Here is a 12239-nt window from a genome sequence, read left to right on the forward strand (position 1 = left end):
ATAATTTAAGACATAATTGAGTATAAACAGGAAGCACTTTAGTGGTGGTAGGGTGGACTTCACGTTTTCTTCTCTCTTTTTCTCAGTACTGTTAAAAAAGATCCAATACTCACCCCTGTGTCCCACGATGTTCTCCGTAGAAATCCAAGACTGGCTCCTACTGAAGTCTGCTTGTTCCCACGAGCAGACAGTAGCGCAATGTAACAGCATTAAGTAACATGCTGTTACACTGTATCAGGGACCCGCCTTGGATTTCTGTGGAGAACATCGTGGGACACAAAGGTGAGTATTGGATCTTTTTTTACAAGTAATTCCAATAGGATACTTTACGTTGACAAGTGGATGCGAACATCTGGAAACAGGTGAGTATGTATGTGTATGCTTGTATGTATGTAATAAAGCTTTATTTTACAGGTGTGTGGTGTGTTTTTTTAACCATTTCTTTACAGGTGAACTACAGGCACCAGTGGGCCCTTAATACCCGCATGCTGGTACCTGTGGTTCTCCAAGTACCAGCATGCAGGGAAGGCTTGCTGGGACCTGTAGTTCCACTGTAAAGACAATGATGAAAAATCTTAATTTTACACTTCACCTAACACAATCAGCCCGCCACTCACCACCCAGGGGCGGCGGGGATAGCCCCGGGCTATCAGCCTAGGCCGGGGTGCCCTGAACAGGGTGACCCCTTTATTGGGGGGGTCACCAACTCCCCAGGGATCCCTGGCCTGGGCTGACTAACGGTCAGGGCTGATGCTGCGGCTGGGGGGCCCGGTGAAAGGGCACCCCTGGCTGTGGCATCAGCCCCCATTAGAAAGGGTTCAGGGCTGGTTTTAAATATATGGTTGAACCCACGTCATTTTTTTCGCCGTATATTTAAAACCAGCTCTGTCCCTGCAGCCTTGTGCTGGTTTTTACATTACAGGGGAACCCTACACATTTTTTTCCCTGTAATGTTAAGAACCTGGACAGGCTGGCAAGCCTGGGGCTGGTTAGTGTTTTGGGGGGGACCTCACATCATATTTTTTTAAAACATTTTTCACATTTTTACAAGGGTTAACACACAAGCAGCAAGCACATATCTCACTGATATGTGCAGGCTGCTAGCTCGGGAGAGATTTGCAGAGAGAAAACACTGCAATCTCGGGTGATTAATCTTCTGCAAACCGAGTTACTCGGGAGAGATATCTCGTTCTGTTTCACCATCGGCAAACTCGTTTAGCCTCAAATCGCCTGTTGGTAAATTTGGTAAAAGAAAAGGAATTAAATCACCTGAATTTTGGCGAATTCCAGCGAGTTAAATCACTTTGAAAATCGGGACCATCTCGAATCTAAGTAAATTTACCCCAATGTCTCTTTAAGGTATAGAGTTTCCTTAGCTATTTTTGGTTTTTATTCACACTAGTCATTTCTTGACTTTGAAATACAATTTGTGGAGCCCTGGGGCTGTAGTTGCAATAGCCCCATAATCTGGCCCTGTAATTGACCAGCTGCAGACAGAATTCAAGCCTCTGTAGGGAGGAAAATGCAATGCACCTTCCTGGTAAACAAGGAAAACCTTCCTCCTATTTTGTCCTTGCCAGCTCATTTACATAATCTCATCCCTCAAAATAAATTCAATTGTTTTCATGTTTTCACTTAAGTGTAGAACTAGGAGTAAATATGCACCTAATCAGCACTTCCCATGTACTGTCCCCAATCCTTCCATGAGACACAATAAACTTTTGGTGCCTTTCTTAACATCACAGAAATTATTTTTGTTAGAATTTCATCAAAAAGGTCAAAATGGTATAAAAAAAAAGTAAATAGCACTAGAGCTAGTATAAAACTTCATTGATTTCAATGTTGCTTTGAAAGTAATCTCATGTGCCTCTACACAATATTTAGCAAGCTACATATATTACTTGTGCATTATATAAGGGAAGCACAACAGTGTTTCAGTACAGTTAGACAGTAGTCACAGATCACTACTCTGTGCTGCTTTTAACATTTAGATGACCGGATTGGCTACGTATTGACTAAGTCCCTGCCACTTCAAAAAATTTGCTTATATAGACATGCACTTGCGCACTGTCACGGTGGTCTCTTGGACACCCAGAAAGTAAGCATGTCTCTTGAAGGCCCCTGTGGCTGCCACCTGCAACGCCCACTTGGCTGCCCACGCCATCAGCACCACCGACCTGGCTGCCACTCTCAGATGGGGCAGCGGAAAAGTCAGCAATTGTAATGCAAAGAAACATCGTGCTGCTAATTGTGTTCTGACTGACAATCATTACTGTTTGCCTAGTTTTGCAGCGTGAATTCAATAGGTGTTCTGCACCTAAATAGTATATAGAAATGGCTGACTAATGTAATCCTTACTGTAGATTATAAAGTTATTAGAAGACAGTGAGGCGTTCTGTGACTGGATTTGTGCTTAAATCAAGAAAACACACCAGCTCACAAAATGAGATCCATTAAAACAAAGTGACTCTTAAATAGATTATTATAGATACACTCTAATAAATACACAATTCTATTTTTTCTATATTTTTTTATATTATTATTTTCAAACAATCCAAACACCTACTCCCTCCTACCAGTGCTTTGGGCAGTCTCTGGTCCATTTCCTTTACTTACAGTGATAGCTATTGCTACCAGTCATGTGGCCTGCTTTCAGCAGAAATACCAAGACCGACCTGATCTGGGAAGCATACAGGCAGTTCCCATGCTGCTGGACTCAAAGAGTAAACCAGAAGTAAGAAAAGGTATCAGGGCCAGATTAAGGTTTGTGTGGGCCTCAGAACAACTGACTTTTGGGGTCCCTACCAAAGACATTTTCAAAATAATATTCTATCAATGTTATTAATAAGTATAAATATTAAATACTCCCAACACCACAAATGTTTTAGCCACACTGTAGTGACTCCAATTCACATTATGCAAGACAGAAACCCCAGTTCACATATGCCGCAGCAGCAGTGCCCTCGTGTTATGTCTGGGGGGCCCTGGACGACCCCCTCGGCAGCCATGTTGTTAACCTGGCTCTGAAAGACATCCAGTGACTAGGGATCTTAGCCACTACTATCACTTTGTCATCTAACCCCCATAATGTGCTAATTATGTATTATTTATAGAAATGTTAATTGACAAGGTTTCCCGATTGGTATTATGAACCAGAGCTTCTAACATATTAGATTGCAATGCATTTTGGATTTTTCAAAATATTATTTTAATTGAAAATGTAATGGTTGTCATGACTTTTCTCTTGTAGATATTGATGAGTGTGAAGTATCTGATATCTGTGGTTATAATGGGAAATGTACAAATATTCCTGGGAGTTATGACTGTTACTGTAATGAGGGGTACAGGCTACTAAATGGTACTGAACCATTTCAAGCAAATGGCGCCCATTCTTTGTGCAAAGGTAAGATAGTAAGTGACAATGCTAAAAAGTAATTAAACATGTTGTGAATTATTTTACACTAATAAATGTCAAAAAATGTAAAACAACTTTCTTCTGTTTATTTTCAAAGAGGTTGATTGTGGACAACCTCCGGCAGGTCTCCATTCTAAAATAGTCCTAGCAGGCAACACAACCTTTGGTAATCATGTAACTTACATGTGTGAGTCTGGATTCCTTGCTGATCATGGCATCAACATGTCTGTCTGCACAACTAAGGGGAAATGGGAAGGCGCTACCGTGGTCTGCAAAGGTAAGACATGGTTTCTATAGGCATAAGAATTGCATCCAAATTTACCTGTACCAAAAACCATCATAAAACTGTAATATACTTTGCAACTAGAAACAGAAATATCAGTGTGTTACCAGTGGCAGAACAGCATTTATTTAGGCCCAAGTTTCATATTTTACTAAGGCAGTAATCATCATCAGCACAGTATAGCACATATAATCTCATGGTATATTATCTAGCACAAGATTAAAGCCCTCACTGGCTGACAGTTACAATATGGTAGGCATGTTCTAGGTTTTGAAGTGATTTCACTTCCCTCCCTTCTCGTGTTCTCCGACTTTTTGCTGGGTCACAGACATGTATTAGACCTGGGGGTATATTGTTTATTAAAGTGTGAGTTTTTAGGAGATGTCTCCCATAGCAACCAATAAGATTCTACATAACACGTAACTAGCACCTTCTACAAGATAATAGCTAGAATCTGATTGGTTGCTATGAGCAACATCTCCACTTCTAAAAACTCTCACTTTAGTAAATATACCCCCAGGAGATTTTTAACCTGTGTGTTGCTAAGCATTATACAGCATGGGGCCCAACTAATTATTCATTATGTTTTAATTAAGTAACTGATAAGAAATTTGTATTAATTTAAAATTGAACAATGTGTGGCGGAGCTGTTTCACTAAAACAAATTGGGTCCGTACCAAACGGATTATTAATATATGACTATATAGACTAGAGATGAGCGGGTTCGGATCTCAGAGATCCGAACCCATCCGAATTTCAGGGATCCGGGGCGATCCGAGCGAAGCTGCCTGCCTCGGATCCCTCACCCGAGGACACCGCTGGCACCCCCGCTCTGCCGACAATGCTGGCACCTTGCATTGAGTACACCCCTGCACTGCCAACACAGTCAGCAAACCTGCACTCGGGACACCGCTGGCACCCCCACTCTGCTGACACCGCCGGTACCCTTCACTGAGAACACTGCCAGCACCGCAGCACTGCCATTCCATGTACTGAGGACACCGCCAACAACCCCCGCACTGCCGACATGGCCAGCAAACCTGCACTAAAGACACCGGTGGCACCCACGTACTGCCGACAATACTGGTACCCTTCACTGAGGACACTGCCAGCACCGCATTCCATGTACTGAGGACACCACCAGCAACCCCAGCACTGCCGACACAGCAAGCAAACCTGCACTAAAGACACCGCTGGCACCCCCGCACTGCCGACATCACTGGTACTGAGGACACCATCAGCAACCCCTGCACTGCTGACATAGCCAGCAAACCTACACTAAAGACACCGCTGGCACCCCCGCACTGCCGACATCACCGGTACTCTTCACTGAGGACACTGCCAGCACCGCAGCACTGCCATTCCATGTACTGAGGACACAGTCAGCAATGCTCTGCCGACACTGCTGTCACTGTAAGTGCACTATTGGTGTATCCAACCCACAGTGTATAACACACTGTATCCAGGTTGGAAATTAGAAGCTGAACTGCAACATGTTAGTGCCACCCACTGTGTTTACTAAAATCTAATTGTGAAAAAATAACAGAGGAAGCCATATGATAATAACTCCACTTAGAGATGACGTTATTAGGGCTTTCCCCCGTTTCACCTACTCCAGCTCTGCTCTGACAGGCAGAGCAGAGCTGGAAGCCAGTGCCTGTGATCAGCCATGTGTTTCTAAATAGAGTACAGGCTGATCACTGTAAAAATGAAAATAGTTAAGAAAAAAAAATACCTACCCGCACCTAGGGATCGATGATCGGTGATCCGGTGAGCCCCTCTGTGACTCTGGTCAGCTGATCTCCGGGCTCCTGATCGGTGACCACGGTCATTATTATTATTATCAGTTATTTATATAGCGCACACATATTCCGCAGCACTTTACAGAGAATATTTGGCCATTCACATCAGTCCCTGCCCCAGTGGAGCTTACAGTCTATATTCCCTATCACATGCTCACACACATACACACTAGGGTTAATTTGTGTTGGGAGCCAATTAACCTACCAGTATATTTTTGGAGTGTGGGAGGAAACCGGAGTACCCGGAGGAAACCCACGCAAACACAGGGAGAATATACAAACTCCACACAGTTAGGGCCGTGGTGGGAATTGAACCCACGACCTCAGTGATGTCTGATATGTCACTTATATGTCGGGCATGAGCCCGGTGATCATCTGACTGGAGTCACAGAGGAGCTCACCAAGCAATCACCAAGGTAAGTGCAAGCGTAGGCGCAGGGGGTTTGGCGTTGTGTGGGGTGTTGCATTAGCTGGCTGCGGCGCATGCACAGTCACACTCAGAGTATTTTTTGAGAGTAATACCCTGAGAACTGTGCAGAGGAATCGCAGGGACAGAGCTTTCTCGCAAACTCTGTCTCTGCCTTGTGATGTATTCAAATATCGTATTGCGAATGCATTCGCACGCAGTCGGTTGATGTTTGCGCTCTGCGCATGCATATGAATTGCAGGCTGCTGCGATTGGGAAGTGATTGCAGTGAGCACGCAGTCCCATCTCATAGTGACTGACATGAAGTGACCGTTTGGGGGTGGAGAGGGGGGGTGGTTGGAGAAACGCAGGCGTGCCTGTGTGTTTGGACGCCATTATAGGGGCGTGCATAATTAAGCCCATGCGATTGCATACACAGGTCTAGATGGCGACAGGAAGTTTAGCAGTTTGTAAGGTAGGGTCAGGTCAACCACAACTGTGCGAATAGTTCCAATGTTACTCAATGTTACCGATGTATTCGCTGATTTGCGGATGTGTGTCATGGGAAGTGGGCGGCTATATACAGTGATGGGTGTTTTGGTATAGTGCTGTGGTTGTCGTGCGATTACATTCATTAGCATATTTTTGCAGCTAGCGGGTGCGTGCGAGCGCAGCAGTGCGGTCCATGCTGAACCAGGCCCTAAGCCTTGGAAAGAGATAATACAATGCAAATGGAGATCTATTGCGCACTAGACTAGTGCAAAGATAAGAGGTATTGCTGCACTAGTAAAAGGGTGTCCAGCCTTTCTAATATACAGAGAAACAAATTTGAAGAAATGCGCTCTATACCCCTTACAGATATATAAGTACATATGAATGAATATGCTGCATCCAAAAATGACCCAAATGACTAAAAATATATATTTACTGGAGGAAAAACATACATAAAATTGAGCAAACTTTACGAGCAAAGTATTAAGCTAAATGGTACATGAATCACCGGGATATACACATGCAGGTATTATGCAGTGTACAGCTGTGTGGGGCAAGTCTCGAGGTACGTGCCTCTCTGTAAGAGAATCAGTCTCCCACTGTGAGAGAGTGGGATATTGATATGACAAAACACCACAATGTAGGAATCTGGAGATAATTGGGCTGGGAAGAGTTACTGAGTGAGGGGGGAATAGGTTGGTGCGGTGTCCCGCACAGTATAGTCAGTGGACAGCGGCGTGTATGCAGAGTATAGATGCCCGGGGTGATTTTCTGGGGTAAACAGTACGGGTGAAAACCTGGATAGCGGTGGGAGGCGTAAGACACTGCACCGAGTCTGACCCGTGGACTTCGCCGGAGAGCACCAGCCTGACCCCGTGACCACTGGTGCGTCTCGTCGGGCGGGACTGCGTGGTGTAGCAGAGATGGAGGAACGGAGACGGCTCTAGTGGGAACAGTCCCCATTCTCCAGACCCACTAAGGAACTCACCTCCTCCTGCCTCGACAGGACTCCGCTCTTACCCCTGCCGGCTCGATGATCTCTGAGATCCTCCTCTCTGGTCTGGTGTCCCTTGTAACGTGTCCTGGCGGTTCGTGTCAATTGACACTGTGAAAATAGTGTTTCTCTCTAGTCCTTGCTTGTGGGTTTAAATGGGATTATGGTTCTGGTTCCAACGCGTTTCGACCCGCAAAGGGTCTTCTTCAAGGCAATGTGGTTAATGTCCAGTCTCAAGGGTGTGTTTTAAACATTCAGTCCTGGTCACAAGCTCCATTGATTGGTGCTGGTGTGGTGGGGCATGGTAACCAGATTGCTGACTGAATCTGTTCTCTTAAGTGTGTATTAGCAACACTTGGTGAAATTAACAACATATCATGAATGCACAGTAAATTACAGACATAACGGATGTGTGATGTAAATAATACACATGGCTTGTGTCGCTTGTGTATTGACTGAGTAAGGGCTGAAATAAAGAATAGCAGAAAACAATCCAAGGTGAATCTACTACAAACACTAACTGACTGTGATCTATAGAATATAAGGTTATCACAGTATGAAACGATTAATATATTATAACCTAGGCAATAAAGTAACTCAATATATAAATAAAATATAGACATAAATGGAATGAAAAAAATCTAATAATATTTAGTCGTAAGGAAAAACTATGACCCTTACAACATAGGGGGATGGTGATAATAGTCTAGGTCATTTATCACATACAATCGACCTGATTTCGTTGTCCAGATTAAGACCCCTAGGGTGAAGGGTGCCCATGTTAATGATAGTCCTAAGCTCTTCCTTATTTATTTTTTTGAGATAGTCACCCCCCCGCCAGTTGTGTTTGACTGACTTGAGTGCAATGAACATCAGACATGTTGGATCTGAGTTGTGGAATCTCTTGAAATGTAACGATAATGGATGGTCCTCACAACCTTTCTTAATGTTGTAAAGATGTTCGTTCACCCTTATTTTTAATGAGCGAATTGTTCTGCCAATATATTGCTTATGACAAGGGCATTGCAATAGATAAATAACCCCCTTGCTGTTGCATGTTATGTTGTCTTTGATCTTCCAGACCATATTGTTACTCGCTGAATTTATGGTCCTGATGGGTTGGGTACTCCTTTAATTGGTTGTAGTGCAAGCTTTGCATGTGCCACAGTAGAAAAACCCCCTAAATTAGCCCCTATGTTTTGGCTCCACATTCTAGTTAGTGTGTTCTGTGCATATCCCACCTTGTTTGGGGGAATGCGATTCCTAGTGATAGTGCTTCTAATATCGGATGTTTTACAGAACACTACTTTCGGTTTGTGTGGTAAGGCCTTTTGCAGCGTTTCATCTCCTAGGAAGATTGGCCAATGTTTGTAGACTAATTGTTTAATGCGTTTGGCTTGGTTGCTATATTGGGTGATAAAGTATATATCATTATCCTCATTGTTATGTTTTGTACTTTGTATTCTGTATTCTAGGAGGGGTTCCCTATCAGTTTCTTTGACATTTGTAAAGGCTGCTTCTACTAAGTTGGTATTATACTTCTTGGATATTAGTTGTGATTTTAAATGTTGCCCTTGTGTTTCGTAATCTGCAATTCTTGAGCAATTGCATCTCAATCGCTTAAATTGTCCTATGGGTATACTCCTAAGCCAGCTGGGGTGGTGGTTGCTGGTGGCTAAGATATAACTGTTGACATCTACCTGCTTGCGATAGGTGTTTGTGTGGATGCAATTGTTGTCTATAAGTATGTTTAAATCGAGAAATTCTACATTGGTTTTACTGTATTTGGTGGTGAATTTTAAGTTGCAGTCATTGATGTTGATGTGATCAATAAATGATAAAAGTGATGTTTCGTCTCCCCTCCAAATTAAGAATATATCGTCTATATATCATTTCCAGAGGACAAGGTTTGCGCCAAAGCCATGCCCGGACCAGATGTTATTATCCTCCCAATGGCTCATAAAGAGGTTGGCATAGCTGGGCGCAAACCTCGTCCCCATAGCTGTCCCTGTGGTTTGTAGATAAAATTGATCATCAAACCACAGGTAATTGTGTGATAGAATGAATGCAATACTGTTCAAAATTAAATCAGTCTGTTCCATAGGCATCAATGAATCATATTCCAAAAAGTGTTTAGTACTTTGTAGGCCTTGTGTGTGTCTTATAACCGAATAAAGGGATGTTACGTCGCTAGTAACTATCCAATCTAGCTAGCTGGTATTCTAGGTCTTCATTTATATCATGTACTGTAAATGAATCTTCGCTAGATAGACTAGTGTCTGAGTCTATTGTGGTGCTTGGGGACTTATATTGGGTCTTACTCTTCAATACCTGTGTGTTGGTTTTGTGGCTATGGATTTGTGTTTGAAATTCTTGATATGTGAGGTTCAACTTTTTATAGATTGGAGTTCTGAGAGTGGGAGGTTTGTCAATCCTAGGTGTGTCTTGGAAATATTTGTCTGTGGACTTCTTCTGATCTTTGTTCTTCTTTTTATATGTGGAGGGGTGGTTCTTAGGTTTTAGTATTGTGTGACTGATACCGTATTTATCCCTAAGGATTTTCTTTTTTTTTGATGGAGATGATTTTGTCCTCTTTTTTATTAAGTTTGTCTGTAGTTAGTTTAATCAAAGTCAGAAACTCAGCGTCTTGTTCATACGGAGTAAGGAGGGCACTCCATTGTTGTATGTCTAGCTTAAGTTTGTTTAAGTGGTCCGTGTGTGTCTTGATCAGTAATGATAATAACCTATGTGAACATTCTTTGAGTATATTGTTCCATGTCTCTGTAAATGTCAAGTTGTTACGGTGACAGGATGGTCCTTTATGATTTTCAACCCTTTGGGTATGATCTTGTTGTCTGAGTACCAATTCAAAGTCTGTAAGTCCCACCATGCCTTGTTTTCTAATGTGACTACTTTCTCTAATTTAGTAAAGGTAGTAAAGAAGTCAACTATATTGTTATTGTGTGTGTTTTTTAAACCTAATACACACTTAAGAGAACAGATTCAGTCAGCAATCTGGTTACCACGCCCCACCACACCAGCACCAATCAATGGAGCTTGTGACCAGGACTGAATGTTGAAAACACTCCCTTGAGACTGGACATTAACCACATTGCCTTGAAGAAGACCCTTTGCGGGTCAAAACGCGTTGGCACCAGAACCATAATCCCATTTAAACCCACAAGCGAGGTCTGGAGAGAAACACTATTTTCACAGTGTCAATTTACACGAACCGCCAGGACATGTTACAAGGGACACCAGACCAGAGAGGAGGATCTCAGAGATCATCGAGCCGGCAGGGGTAAGAGCGGAGTCCTGTCGAGGCAGGAGGAGGTGAGTTCCTTAGCGGGTCTGGAGAACGGGGACTGTTCCCACTAGAGCCGTCTCTGTTCCTCCGTCTCTGCTACACCATGCAGTCCCACCCGACGAGATGCACCGGTGGTCACGGGGTCAGCCCGGTGCTCTCCGGCGAAGTCCACGGGTCAGACTCGGTGCAATGTCTTACGCCTCCCACCGCTATCCAGGTTTTCACCCGTACTGCTTACCCCAGAAAATCACCCCGGGCATCTATACTCTGCATACACGCCGCTGTCCACTGACTTTACTGTGCGGGACGACACACCAACCTATTCCCCCCTCATTCAGTAACTCTTCCCAGCCCAATTATCTCCAGATTCCTACAGTGTGGTGTTTTGTCATATCAATATCCCACTCTCTCACAGTGGGAGACTGATTCTCTTACAGAGAGGCATGTACCTCGAGACTTGCCCCACACAGCTGTACACTGCATAATACCTGCATGTGTATATCCCGGTGATTCATGTACCATTTAGCTTAATACTTTGCTCGTATTGTTTGCTCAATTTTATGTATGTTTTTCCTCCAGTAAATATATATTTTTAGTCATTTGGGTCATTTTTGGATGCAGCATATTCATTCATATGTACTTATATATCTGTAAGGGGTATAGAGCGCATTTCTTCAAATTTGTTTCTCTTTATATTAGAAAGGCTGGACACCCTTTTACTAGTGCAGCAATACCTCTTATCTTTGCACTAGTCTAGTGCGCAATAGATCTCCATTTGCATTGTATTATCTCTTTCCAAGGCTTAGGGCCTGGTTCAGCATGGACCGCACTGCTGCGCTCACACGCACCCGCTAGCTGCAAAAATATGCTAATGAATGTAATCGCACGACAACCACAGCACTATACCAAAACGCCCATCACTGTATATAGCCGCCCACTTCCCATGACACACATCCGCAAATCAGCGAAAACATCGGTAACATTGAAACTATTCGCACAGTTGTGGTTGACCTGACCCTACCTTACAAACTGCTAAACTTCCTGTCGCCATCTAGACCTGTGTATGCAATCGCATGGGCTTAATTATGCACGCCCCTATAATGGCGTCCAAACACACAGGCACGCCTGCGTTTCTCCGACCACCCCCCCTCTCCACCCCCAAATGGTCACTTCATGTCAGTCACTATGAGATGGGACTGCGTGCTCACTGTAATCGCTTCCCAATCGCAGCAGCCTGCAATTAATATGCATGCGCAGAGCGCAAACATCAACCGACTGCGTGCGAATGCATTCGCAATACGATATTTGAATACATCACAAGGCAGAGACAGAGTTTGCGAGAAAGCTCTGTCCCTGCGAATCCTCTGCACAGTTCTCAGGGTATTTCTCTCAAAAAATACTCTGAGTGTGACTGTGCATGCTTTACTTTGCTCGTAGTGTTTGCTCAATTTTATGTATGTTTTTCCTCCAGTAAATATATATTTTTAGTCATTTGGGTCATTTTTGGATGCAGCATATTCATTCATATGTACTTATATAT

At 43.5% G+C, this 12239-nt stretch overlaps 1 protein-coding gene across 1 annotated transcript in view; it reads left to right on the forward strand.

Annotated features, from left to right (window-relative positions):
- SUSD1 (sushi domain containing 1) overlaps window positions 1-12239 on the forward strand; it is a 281173-nt gene that overhangs the window by 87721 nt on the left and 181213 nt on the right. The window contains exons 4-5 of the mRNA XM_088460052.1: window positions 3251-3403; window positions 3513-3692. Coding sequence (XP_088316178.1) covers window positions 3251-3403; window positions 3513-3692 — 333 coding nt within the window. The remainder of the gene's footprint in view (window positions 1-3250; window positions 3404-3512; window positions 3693-12239) is intronic.

Source organism: Taudactylus pleione, unplaced genomic scaffold, assembly GCF_031769625.1.
Source record: "Taudactylus pleione unplaced genomic scaffold, aTauple2 ptg000967l, whole genome shotgun sequence".
Taxonomy (NCBI): domain Eukaryota; kingdom Metazoa; phylum Chordata; class Amphibia; order Anura; family Myobatrachidae; genus Taudactylus; species Taudactylus pleione.